The 12822-nt window shown below is 42.0% G+C and overlaps 1 protein-coding gene across 4 annotated transcripts in view; it reads left to right on the top strand.

The window, feature by feature from the left end:
* Positions 1 to 12822, top strand: part of NRP2 (neuropilin 2) — a 212830-nt gene that overhangs the window by 69198 nt on the left and 130810 nt on the right. For all 4 annotated transcript variants that reach the window (XM_063116131.1, XM_063116132.1, XM_063116134.1 and 1 more), the window contains exon 3: positions 11874 to 12055. In XM_063116131.1, coding sequence (XP_062972201.1) covers positions 11874 to 12055 — 182 coding nt within the window. The remainder of the gene's footprint in view (positions 1 to 11873; positions 12056 to 12822) is intronic.

Below are 12822 nucleotides of genomic sequence, written 5' to 3'. Positions count from 1 at the left end.
CATTCACCAACCTGGTGCCCTCCAGTTGTTTTGGACTTCATCTCTCATTAACCCTAGCCAGCATTGCCAATGGTAAGGAACGCAAGGGGTTGTAGCTGATTTACAGTGTAAGGTTTACGTGGTTTTCTGAGCTGTTACCCCAAATTAATGGACTTTTCTCATTTTTGATTACACAGGAAGAGAATCTAGGAGGTCATTCCAGATTGTAGGTGGTGTGGTCTATGGAGAGACAATTCCCAGCAAGAGTCAAAGGCCCATTTTTCAGTATACTCAGGCTTTAGATTGCAGAAAAATACCACCCCGTGTAATTTAAATGTGTTTGTGTGGTTATTTTTAATATCTCATAATAATGAGAGCTGGAAATAAAAGTGGTCCTGTGGAATAATCACATGTTGTCCATCTTCCTAAAGGGCGTCCTTGCAAAAAACCTAAAGGTATTGATCCCCCTATCAAATCTTGCTGTGAGTTGTGAACTCCACCTCTGTGTAGCTTCTTGGTACACTGTCAATGTTATGGTTCAGCTGGTCAGTTATTGTTAATTGGAGTTCAATATTTAACCCACTTCAAGTTCTGGTTTCCATTTGGTCTGTGCCAGCCCATCTAAGACTGAAGACAACATTTTAGCCATTGTGTTTGACTAAATAATCCTGCCAATAACCCCAAATGCCTGGGAAAGATTTCAGTTCATTCATTTGCAAGAGAATAGTGTATTTCTTTTCATTTTTCTTGGGTGGTGCACCAGAACCAAGCTGTAGGACAGAAATGAAGTGACAGGTTTTCTCCTGAGTACTATAAACTGGAGCAACAAATAGATGGCTTTGTTTGTTTGTTTGATTCCTTTATTTTTGCCTATAATGTTTTCAGGGCTAATGGAGAAAACAGAGAAATGAATTTCTGGGAAATGGATAAGTGTTAGCCACAAGAGACAGGAGAGACATTAGAAGTAGCTTATTCTGAATAATAACAAAACAGTACATCAGAATGATTTTCTCTGAAGAAAATATCTGTTTAATAAAATGTGATATGGAAATACTTCCCTGGTTAAAAGCTCTTCGCATGTTGGACTCTCTTCTTCATAAAAGTCTACAGCAATGTGGGTGTATGAGGAAAATTGCATTGGCCCTTGCCTTATGAACCTCCTCTCCAACAATATTTGGCATGCATCTCTCTCTCTCTCTCTCAAAAGAAAAAGTAGTTGGTAATGGCATCATGTATCTTTGAAGATCCCTTTCTCTCTCTAAGGAGATCTCATATTAGGCCAATTGCATTTTTGTTATCTATGAGGAATTGTCAGTCTTATTTGAGTCCAATTTGAATTAATTGACTATGTAATTTTACTCAGTTTTTACATGTAAAACATAGCTCACATTAGTTATGAGAACATAAGAGGAGCCCCGCCAAAGAGTGTCATCAGATGGGCGGGGGGGAGAGTCACAGTTCCCTACTGTCGCTTCTCTGCCCCTGCTCCAGTCCTAGATTAATACCTCTTTCTTCCCGGGGAAGAAAGAGGAAGTAAACAAAGACAACGTGGCCCATTCAGGGGCCATTTTTATAGTGCTGCTTTTCCTGCACACAGCAGGAAATGACAGCACATTCCATTTCCCCCCCCCCCCCCAAAAAAAAGTCGGATTAAAAGGGGTCCATTTTGTGACAGAAAAAGGCAAGAAGGAGCGGGTGACGCTTGGGAGTTGGATGTCGTCGTCTAAAGGATGCATGAAAAACTGTGAGTGGGCAGTAATGAGTGATAAAACACTCATCTGATGAACCCCAGAGTTAGATCTTTCCAGAGCCTTATTTTAACAGTGCTCATTCAGACGTCTTCAGGAAGCTCACCAGCAGGGCATCATCACTGAACTTCTTTCTTTGAAAAGTAAGGACACATTTTAACCAACGGCACTAGTCTGTATTTGAATTTAAAAACAGTTGTCTGATGATTGGCTAAGACAGCTTTGGATGCCATTGTGGTACAAAAAGGCTTCACCCAGCAACGGGTGCGCTGAGTCATAGTTTTCTGGAAATAAAACTAGAAATCTGAAGGGTGTGCATGTCTTTGCAATCTGAAAAATGAAACAAAAACGTCTGAGCGCTAGGGAAATTCTAATTTAATGTGGTTAGAGCTGTGACACTAGTAGGATTGTGGAGTTTGTGTCAGTGTGTAAGTTGAAATTTGGAAAGAACAGCAGTTACAGCATGGTGAAAACAAACTTGGATTTTTTGTTTCAATTCCCAGAATTTTGGAATAAAATAGTTCTCTGCTCCTTCTCCCCATTTATTTCCTAAACTAACGGAAAATACATAATCTCTAGCCAAGCCCTAAACAGTATTCTCTGGCAGCAGCAGTATCATGATATAGGTTATCTCTCACTTTGCAGACCTCTTTAGCAGTACAGTAAAAATATATTTTGCATGAATAAAGGCTGCAGGAGCTGCACCAAAAACAAAAGTGGGCCAATGGACCTGTATCTACAGTTTATGTCACATTTGGCATATTTTATTGCTGTTGCTTTTGCATCTCTTTCGCCGTCTGGATAGATTTACCATGTCACATATATTACTTTGTAAAAAGGGAGATATTGTGAATTATCCCTTTTGGGTATCATGCCTCGTGTCCTGAAAGACCCTCACCCTCAGATGAGGGGATGAGGGTGGGGGCTGCATAACTAAAGTTAGTGATGCTTCAGTTCCATGTAAATGCATGGCACAAGTTAGTTGTGATTGGTTTAAGACTTCTTGATGTCCGTGGGACTGGGTGGTCACCTTTAGAGGCCTTCTGTTTACTCATTGATGAGGAAGACTCTTTTTGCCAAAAAATTATCCTTCGTTATTATTTACTTCATGTGTTACTGGGCTGAGCTGTGGCATTAATAATAGGCTCTGGGACCTTGCCTCAAATTAATTTGGGGTTGTTCTTGCAGCATTTGTTACTAAAGATGGGCTATAGTCTTGTAGGAGGAAGAAAATTCCTTGAAATGTGTGGATGGAGCCAATGTGTAATCTAGCTGTGTAGCAAATCAATTACAATTTTGGCTTTCGTTCTGCATGTAAATTGTCCATCAGCAGATTGTTAAAAAATTAATGTTTCAGTTGATTTGGGGGGTAAATTCTAATAATTCAAATAATGCCTTCTGCCGGTTTGTGGATTTGTTGACAAATATGGTGCAACTTCCATGTCTCTGGGAAGCACATGCAAAGAATTAAATTAGTCAGGAGATCAAGCAGATGGTGACTCATCTTATTAGTGTTAATGACAGCAACAATGATAACAACTTTTGATTCCTAAAATGCATCTGGTGTCCAAAGGCTAATTTTCTATGGACCGAATAAAAACACAATAAATGAGTCCTATACATGACTACTCACAAGTCCCATTGGGTTCAGTGGGTCTTAACTTCCAGGTGAGTATAGGACTGCAGCCCGATAGTACTATGAGTTTATTTTTATTTCATTTAAATTAAAAAAATTATCCAGCATTCCCCCTCGCTTACAACTTGGCAACAGTTTTAAGAGTGGCCTGGGTATGTTTGCATTGGCTGTTTTTCACTTGCTGGACTTCAGCACTAGCAGGTGCACTCCGGGCCTTATCCCAAGATCCATGTCTGATTGTCCCTTATTTATTTATTTATTTATTTATTTATTTATTTATTACATTTTTATACCACCCAATAGCTGAAGCTCTCTGGGCAGTTCACAAAAATTAAAACCATAAAAAGCATAATAAAACAACCAACAGTCTAAAAACACAAATACAAAATACAATATAAAAAGCACAACCAGGATAAAACCACACAGCAGAAATTGATATAGGTTAAAATACGGAATTAAAACAACAAAATTTAAATTTAAGTTCAATTAGGCATTAAAATACTGAGAAAATAAAAAGGTCTTCAGTTGGCGACGGAAGGAGTACAGTGTAGGCACCAGGCGAACCTCTCTGGGGAGCTTGTTAAACAACCAGGGTGCCACAGCAGAAAAAGCCCTCCTCCTAGTAGCTACCTGCCTCACTTCCTTTGGCTCACGGAGAAGGGCCCCTGTGGATGATCTTAAGGTCCGGGCAGGTACATAAGGGAGGAGGTGTTCCTTCAAATAACCTGGCCCCAAGCCGTTTAGGGCTTTGAATGTTAGTTCCAGCATTTTGAATCGGGCCCGGACCTGGACTGGCAGCCAATGAAGTTGTAAAAGGACTGGCGTGATGTGGACTGGCCAGTCTCTGAACGGGCTGCCCTGTTTTGTATCAGCTGAAGTTTCTGGACCGTTTTCAAAGGCAGCCCCACGTATAACACATTGCAGTAATCCAAATGAGAGGTTATCAGAGCATGGATAACTGTAGCTAGGCTATCTCTGTCCAGATAAGGGCACATCTGAATGATACTGCAGAAAATATAGTAGTTTCTCAAAGAAGTCCTATGTTTTCTTCACAGATTTGCCACTGATGTACGTTATATTCCCTCTTGCAAGCACTACCAAAAACCTAACCCTACTTTGGAATAATTTGCTCACTTATAGCTTCTGCAACTTGTGATTTCAAGTGGTATCATCATGCCTACTTACAAGTGCATTTATGTACTAGCAGGTGAGGCACTCTGTGTCTCATGCAGCACAATGCCTTTTTTTTTACTTGCAGTGAGATGTGGCAATTGGCTGTTATAAAGTGGCAAACTGCTCCACTGTCATGCAAGTAAAACTTCTAGGTGGGGAATGTCATTGAGCTGCTTGAACAACAGTTGCTACTTAGCTACAATTTTGAGCCTGAAAAAAATCGGACATATTCAACTTGAGTTTAACACACACACACACACCCAGAAAACCTCAATCTCAGGAACATTCCAAAACAATTAAAAAATAACATGCAGCAACACCTAGTTGCACAGAAATACCAATGTGGTAATGAGCATTATAAACTAAGGCCATGGCTAGACCAGGCCTATATCCCGGGACCAACCCGGGACCATCCCTGTGCAACCAAATGACACACAGGGGATCCTGGGAGCAGGCAAGAACGACCCCTCCGTTTGCCTGGGATAATCCTTAGGTCTAGCTAAGGCCTAAGACTAAGCCAATTTATGTTCAACTTTCTATAAATTAATATATATTTAGTTGGATCTAATTAACATAATTTGCATATAATTGAATAGTATCATTGATGGGATACAGGTGATCACATTGTGTTTATTTTATAGTATTGCTATTCTTAAAAAGTCTATCTGTCTTTGGAAAGAAATCTCTTTCTGTTTCCTCAGGATGGTTGAAAAGCAGAGTGGACCCAGTCAAGAGTAATTTAATAGCTTTTAAGGGCCATTGAAAACATACTGACAAGTTAGTTATGACCAATTTAAGTCCCATTGATCCATTGATTGTAAAGAGATTTAAGCAGGACTGCACTTCTCTGGACTGGAGCCACTGAATTTGGCTTTCATTTTTCTTGCTTCCTCGTTTTTGTCAGTAGATTTTAACCTCCCCACCACCACTTCCACTGCTTTCTGTAAAGAAACAAAAGATGGGATTTTCAGGATTCTAGAGAAGCCCCCTGATGCTACAATTTACCTGATCCCAACCCAAAAGCAAGGTTGTCTCTCAGAATGGGGGTTAGCAGCAGGACATTCTTTGTGCTGTAGAAGTAGGGAAACTGTGTTCAGGGCTGGCTGATTCCCTATTTTATGTTGGCTTCCAGGCAACAGACTCCCAGGGCTTGCCAACCCTGTCTTCTTAGTTTTCCAGCCCTCCAATGGCCTTTCTTTTCCCTGCCTTGAACATGTGCTTCCCTTTGTAAGGGAGAGCATCTAAGGGCAGCTTTTTAATCTTCTGATTGCCTTCTCCTTCACCCTTCAAGCACATATCTCTCAGGCTCCTCTCCTTGGTGGTGGTTGGAGTGGGAAGGAGAGGGGTATTTAATGCTGGAAAATCTCTCCTGCCTGTCTCCTTGCAATGCTGAAGGAATGCCTTCTGTTTCTACAGGCCCAGGGTCAAGTCCTGACTGGTCTATTTCCTGCCATTGGAAAGGGTAGCAAAGGAGGCGGACTGGGCTGCAACAAGCCTCTTAGCCAAGTTATTAGACTTAACCATTAGCGTCTATAGTCTTACAACATCCTGGGTGCTCAGAGGTTCCAGCCTGCTTCCTAGGATGCTCTAGGAACAAAGCTTCTGTGGCAAGGACCACAGAGCCCATTCCTAGAGGGTAGTTTGTGCGTGTGAGGAAAACACAGAAGGATCTCAGCCCACCCCTGTTTTAAACTGTTTTTCACTCTTCAAATACTTAAAAGGTTGTCACACAGAGGAGGGCCAGGATCTCTTCTTGATCCTCCCAGAGTGCAGGACACGGAATAACAGGCTCAAGTTAAAGGAAGCCAGATTCCAGCTGGACATCAGGAAAAACTTCCTGACTGTTAGAGCAGTACGACAATGGAATCAGTTACCTAGGGAGGTTGTGGGCTCTCCCACACTAGAAGCCTTCAGGAGGCAGCTGGACAAGCATCTGTCAGGGAAGCTTTAGGGTGGATTCCTGCATTGAGCAGGGGGTTGGACTCGATGGCCTTGTAGACCCCTTCCATCTCTGCTATTCTATGATTCTATGAAACTGAAGACTATTTAATATTAAAATGTACAGAACACAAGCACAGTGTGAGCTGAATGAGTGAGTTGTGTGTGAGTTGTATGTGAATATGTGTGAAGGTGTATGTTCACACGCGTACATGTGTGCCCCCCGCCACCCCAGCAGACGTGCGATACTGCCCTTAGGGCAGAAAAGGTTGTACGCCCCTTGCCTCCGGCGTTTCTTTCTGGAGCTAAGCCTGATTAACTCCCAGAAAGGAGTGAAATCAGGACTTCTCCGTTGGTCCGCCTTGCTGGTAGCACATTAAGCCCCTGTAACTTTGTTTAGGGTGGTTGTTTGGCAATGTGTGTCTTGCAGGAAAGGAATGAGTCACATGAGAGTCGTTTCGTGTCCAACAAGCTATTTTTCCTTTCAACTCTTGGTTTGCAAATAGAGGATCTTGTGACAAAGCCAGAAGCCCGGCAGTGTATCACTTTCCTTTGCTCCCCAGCCCCTTTGAGGAGGAGAGTGGTAACATGCTGTTTTAACAGGTTGACACAATGCAAATAAATAGAGGAAGGGAGACGGGCGATTTCCTGCAAATGATGTTATTGTGAGGACAAAAGTGCTCACAGCACACATCTACACTTTTAGGACAAATTGGGGGGACAAAGAGTTCATGTCAGAGACTGGACTTTATAATATTCAAATGAAGCAGTCAAACTATAAAATACACCGCCAAGCTTGCCTTACCTCCACAGATGCAAAATCCAGAGCCCAGTCTTTATTTTGAGGAGTGGAGCCAGCTCACAATCTTGCGGCAAACTCTTCTTCCAAATCCATACCATCCCTAGCGCTGGGCTTTCTTGAGAAATTTACGGGAGATCACAGTGAACTGAAAAGTGATGAGACTATGGGCATAGTCTAAGGAAGATCAGACAGCTGCTGGGCAAGACAAGGAAATTGCTTTTGTAAAGATCTACAGGAAGAGCTATTATTGCAGCAATCCTCTCTTTGTAATATGGCAGTGATAATAATAGCCAGGAATACTCAGCAGGTAATTGACCTTTACAGCAGGGAAGAGGAATGTCTTGCCCAAAGGCCTAATCCAGCCTTTGGAGGTTCCCCATCCAGCCCACAAAGGCTTGGACTCTCTCTGCGGCCCCCTCCCCAAACTCAACCCTCTGGGGGCTACTGGAGGCTTGGGGAGGAGGTGGAAAAAGGAATCCCCACTGTTAACTCCAAACAGTGGGAGGGCGAGAAGTGCACAAGGGAATCCCCACTGTAATCTCTGATAACTGATTGGAGTTAACGGGGATTCTCTGTTTGGAGATAATAAGGTGTTTCAGTGGGGATGGGGAACGGTATACTAAGGGCACACCCACCCTGTGTCCTCCCCAATGGGGGAAGATGCAGAACAGGTGAGGCTGCTTTGACAGAGGCACGGGATGGAGGAGCACTCCTCCATCCAGTGCATGTGTCAGGGCTGCTTTAGGCTGTACAGGCTTTTCCTGGCTGGGGGAAGCTGGCACACACTGAAGATGGGTCCCCAGCTGAGGTGCTGGGTGGAGGAATTCCAACTGGCACTTCAACTAGTGTCCTAATGACATCAGGGTGTGTAGCCACCCCACCCCTGACATCATGAAGTGAAACAGAGGGCTGAGTGGGGGGTTATTCGTCCCCCTGTTCCATAAAAGTTCCCCACCCTGCTCTACAGGGATATTGTAAGAACAACTTAGAGAGAAAGGGGAAAATAAGGACAAGAGAAGAAACCTTCTTGGAAGTCCTGCATTCTCATTGAACTCGTCACTAGGACCTTCACATAATGAGATTCTAACATACAAGACCAGCCTGCGGTTTAGAATTATTTGTGAAAGGTGGACTCAACATTTATTATTTTACTTTTAGAAAAATGTTTTCTCTGTTTCCTCCTGTTTTCTCTTTCAAAAGAATTCAAAGTAGCTAACAACCAAATCCATTAAAACAGTAAACATTTATATCAAGCAATAAAGAAAACAAAACCACAGCAAAGAACAAATACAGTCAGATGAAGAGGCAAAACTTCATTTCATAATATACTTGATGTTAACAAGGGGGATTATTTATATCTCCAGAAGAAAAAATTAAACATACATTAACTAGTTGCTTGCCAACCTGGTTCGTTCTTGGTTTTATTGATGAAAACTTTTCCTTACCTGTGCTTCAATTTATGAGCTGATATTGTAAAATCTGGCTAACTCTGAAGTCTCAACTCTGGAGACATCTGTCTGGAATCAAATGGAATGTGGTGACCAAAGGTTTAAGATACTCAGATACACAGTCTGACGAACAGAAATATAGCCAGAGTTACGACTTAGTGCCCTAGTTAGTAATTAGTTTTATGGGACAGCTGCTTTGAAGAGACGATGGAGGCCAATCTCCCCTCTTCCTGTGCAGACTGCCAGTAAGAGACAGTGCCATGGTCAGCACTTGCTCCACACACTGGGTTGGCAACTGTGGAGCCAGTTGGTACAGCCCAGGGGCCGGATATGGCTTGGGTGTCTCCAACTTTATCCCTAACAATTCAGTGAAAGGCATATGAGCAGAACAAGGTAGTTGGCACAGACAATAGCTCTGAACGATTGAGTGAGCCTTGGGCTCTAAGATCTAAAGCTAGAGATGTGCAAGCGTCTTCCTATTTGCCTCAAAACGACTTGGATTTTGCAATCTATTCCCTGTGAGTACTCAAAAACTTGTCATAAAACCTACTTCGTTTTTGTCCCTCTCTAGAAAGCAAAAAAGAATGCCCTCCCTTGACAAGTGAGGGAAGGAGGTGGTAGCAGGAGGGAACCCTGGCTCAGTCCTATGGATTAGCTAGCTGGCTGGCTTGGCCAAGTCCCAGAAGATGAAATAATACTTTTAAGCATCCTCATCAGTTCTTGCTGGGATCTGTTTCCAGAGGGATAACATGCTGCAGCAAAAACAACAAAGGCCCTTTCTACACCTAAGGATTATCCCAGGAAAATGGAGGGATCGTCCCTGTCAGCGCTCAGGATCCCCTGTGTGTCATTTGGATGCACAGGGATGATCCCGGGACGAACCCGGGGGGGAAAAGGCAGGTGTAGAAACGGCCAAAGATTCTTGTGGTACCTTGAAAGACTAACACCTGTATTGTGGCATAATCTTTAGTGGACCAGAATTCACTTTGTTAGATGCATAGAATGTCACCCTGAGTTGGAACACAGATGTAAAGGAGCGGTGTGTGGGTGTGTTAGCAGTGAGGTCAAAGCCTGTGATAAAACTATAAAATGCAACTTGTGATAAAACTATAAAATCCCTCAATTCCTATAAAATTATGCTTCTAAGTGTCATTTCAACTATTGTCCTTGACTGGGCTGGCTGGCCAGCAGTAAAGGTGGTTCCCTCCTATGGCCTGGATAAGACAACACGCTAAACCATGCTGCTTAACCACAAAATGGTTAACAGAATGAATGCATTCCATTAACCATTTTGTGGTTAAGCAGCATGGTTTTGCGTGTTGTCTGAACCAGGCCTATCAGTGGTTACTCCCTCTCAGGGGTTGATCTTGCTGAGGGGGTTAATCTTGAAAGGGGAGGGAACAGGATCCAAATTTGCTGCCCATTTCAATGATCGATCCAGATGTACACTGTTCTGGATCAAGTTTGTTTTCCATTTTGAGCCTCCCAGTTCAACCCCAACCCCAACCCCCAATTTACAGGAGGACTGGGAAATTATTGATTGTGTTACTTCTGTGAAAAAGAGACATTGGAGAGGATGTCAAATAATTTTTTGTGGCTCACCCAGAGCAATATAGAAAAGAAATAAATTAGATGAATAGCTTCATCCCACGTACCTGTTTCTCTCGAATTATCCCCTACAGCGCTAAGCTGTCACCATTGTTGTTGTTGTTAGCTAAATCACACCCCGGGCGGCAGCGCTCCTAAGATCCTTTGCATACCAGGAAATGGGTTTAAGGAAGGAAATCTAAAAAATAATTAAAAAATCAACGGATGACCCAATCCAATTCAAATTTGGTATGCTTAAAGCTCTCCTTAATATCTATTACTATGCCAATTTTGATGTCTTTATCTTTAAAACTTACGCAGATGTAAGCATTTGTTTAATTTTTCTTTAAACATGATCTTGCGCCCCCAGTGGCCGCTCGGAAAACAGCAAATGATTCGCTCCAAAAGTAGTACCAAAAAAGGGCGGTTCTTTTGCCTTTGAAGCACAGTTAAAGCAGGCTGCATGGGAGTACTTCACAATAAAAGCAGATTATAAGCTGGAAAACTTCAGAGTCCTTTGCACGCAATTCACAGTGATTGCACAGTATAACGCTGGTGTGATAAAGCTCTGAATGAATAACGTTTGTATTCTATAATGAAAATAATGTATGGATTTTAGTAATAACTATACAAATGTTTCCAATTCATACAATTCGTTTTCTGTTAGTATGGCTGAATCTTAACCTATTTCTTTGTGGATTTTTTTTTTTGGGGGGGAAACCCCTTCTTCTCCCCCCCCCCCCCTTTTTTTTTTTTTTTTTACAAAATGTGATAGAAGCAGATATGAACAGGGACAAGTCTCTGCTCTGCATGCTCATGCCTTTTGTATGCTACCCAAATATTTTTTAGCTACCTTAAGAGCATTTTTTGTGGGTGACACTGTAAGAAGTAAATTAAAGAAATAAATATGTTTCTAAATATGTCATATTCTAAAGATGCTACATAGCCAGAACATGTTATTTAAAAACAACAAGAAACTTCCCAGATGATGAATTTTGCGCATAAAGAATCAGCAAAGAGAGGCAGCTTGGAATATAAAATGAAAACAAATGATTTTTATAGAGATCAGTGCATAGAAAGGCCAAAGATGTATTTATGGACTGCAGGAAGACCAGGGGAATGTCCATGGCTCTGCGTGTTTTGGAGATAATGATTGCTATAAAACTTTATTTATCACAATGGCTCATAGGACATCTAAAATGTTCAGATAATGAAATGCTTTCAATAAATGAGCAGAAGTGCAGATTTCACCAAGTTTCGATGTTGTCAAGCTGTTTGGAGAGTATGCAGTGAATTCTGCTGGATAATTTGATAGCAGAGTATTAGATAATTGAATACTTTGGAAGAGCTTATTAATTAAGTAAAATGTAATGGTTTCTGCTTGATGTTTAAAGGATCAAGCCGCTGGGAAAAAATTATATAGAAGGGAATGATATGCCAGACAAGATTGATCACCATATGCACACTATAATGTGCTTGTAAAAACATTGTTTTAGTTTTCTTTTTTCTCAATATCTTTTTCTTAACTGTGCCTCGTTTTATCTTCTTCTTCCCATTGACAGGTATGACTTTATTGAGATACGGGATGGGGACAGTGAAACAGCTGACCTTCTGGGCAAGCACTGTGGAAACATCGCTCCTCCTACTATCACCTCATCAGGCCCATCTCTCTATATTAAATTCACCTCAGACTATGCCCGTCAAGGTGCCGGCTTCTCTCTGCGCTACGAGATCTACAAGACAGGTCAGTGCCTAACTGCTGTGGATGACACACTGGTCTTTCCTTGGCTTCCCTTAACCATGTTTTTACGTGTGTGTTTTGACTGGGTCAGTTTGCCTTCTCCTGATTGATGGTACTGGCGCCCAATGGAAGATCTTCCAGAGCATGGTCTGAACCAAAGGCATGTGATAAAGCGGCTGTGCTGAAGCTAAGCAGGGCTATGCTACAACTGGTTAGTGCCTGGATGGGGACTGCATTGGAATCCTGTCTATACCACCTTGAGTTTCCTGGTCAAAGAAAAATGGGATTTTAATGTAAAACACTGTATTTTTTATTTTATTTTTATCCCAGGCATTTTTTGTTTTCCTGGGCAAAACCCTAAAACATGTCACATGCGTATTTGTTTTCTTTAAAAATAATAATCTGTTTTCCAGTGTTCTGAATAGTGTGAGCATTGCTTGCTGAGTCATTCTTTGTGGTTTACTCAATCAGTGGGCTGAACGTAGAAGCAGAGCTAAAAATTGTTAGACCAGCTGCTGTTGTCTACCAGTCATCATACTACCTCTATGCAGGGCCGGCGCTACCATTAGGCCAACTGGGCAGCCGCTTAGGGCGCAGACCTCAGAGGGGCGCAGTACTGCCCTTTAAGGGTCACAGTTTTCTACAAATTAGCTGTTTTAAGAAAAAAATATAATAAAAGGAAAATATAATAGTTCAGAAACTCTTCTTGAAGAGCTGGATCGAAGTTGGCAATTTTGGGGGTGTGGTGTGCAAGTAGCTCGTCTTGCCTA

This window comes from Elgaria multicarinata, chromosome 2 (assembly GCF_023053635.1).
Source record: "Elgaria multicarinata webbii isolate HBS135686 ecotype San Diego chromosome 2, rElgMul1.1.pri, whole genome shotgun sequence".
Lineage (NCBI taxonomy): Eukaryota > Metazoa > Chordata > Lepidosauria > Squamata > Anguidae > Elgaria > Elgaria multicarinata.
This window is presented reverse-complemented; position numbering and strand designations above follow the sequence as displayed.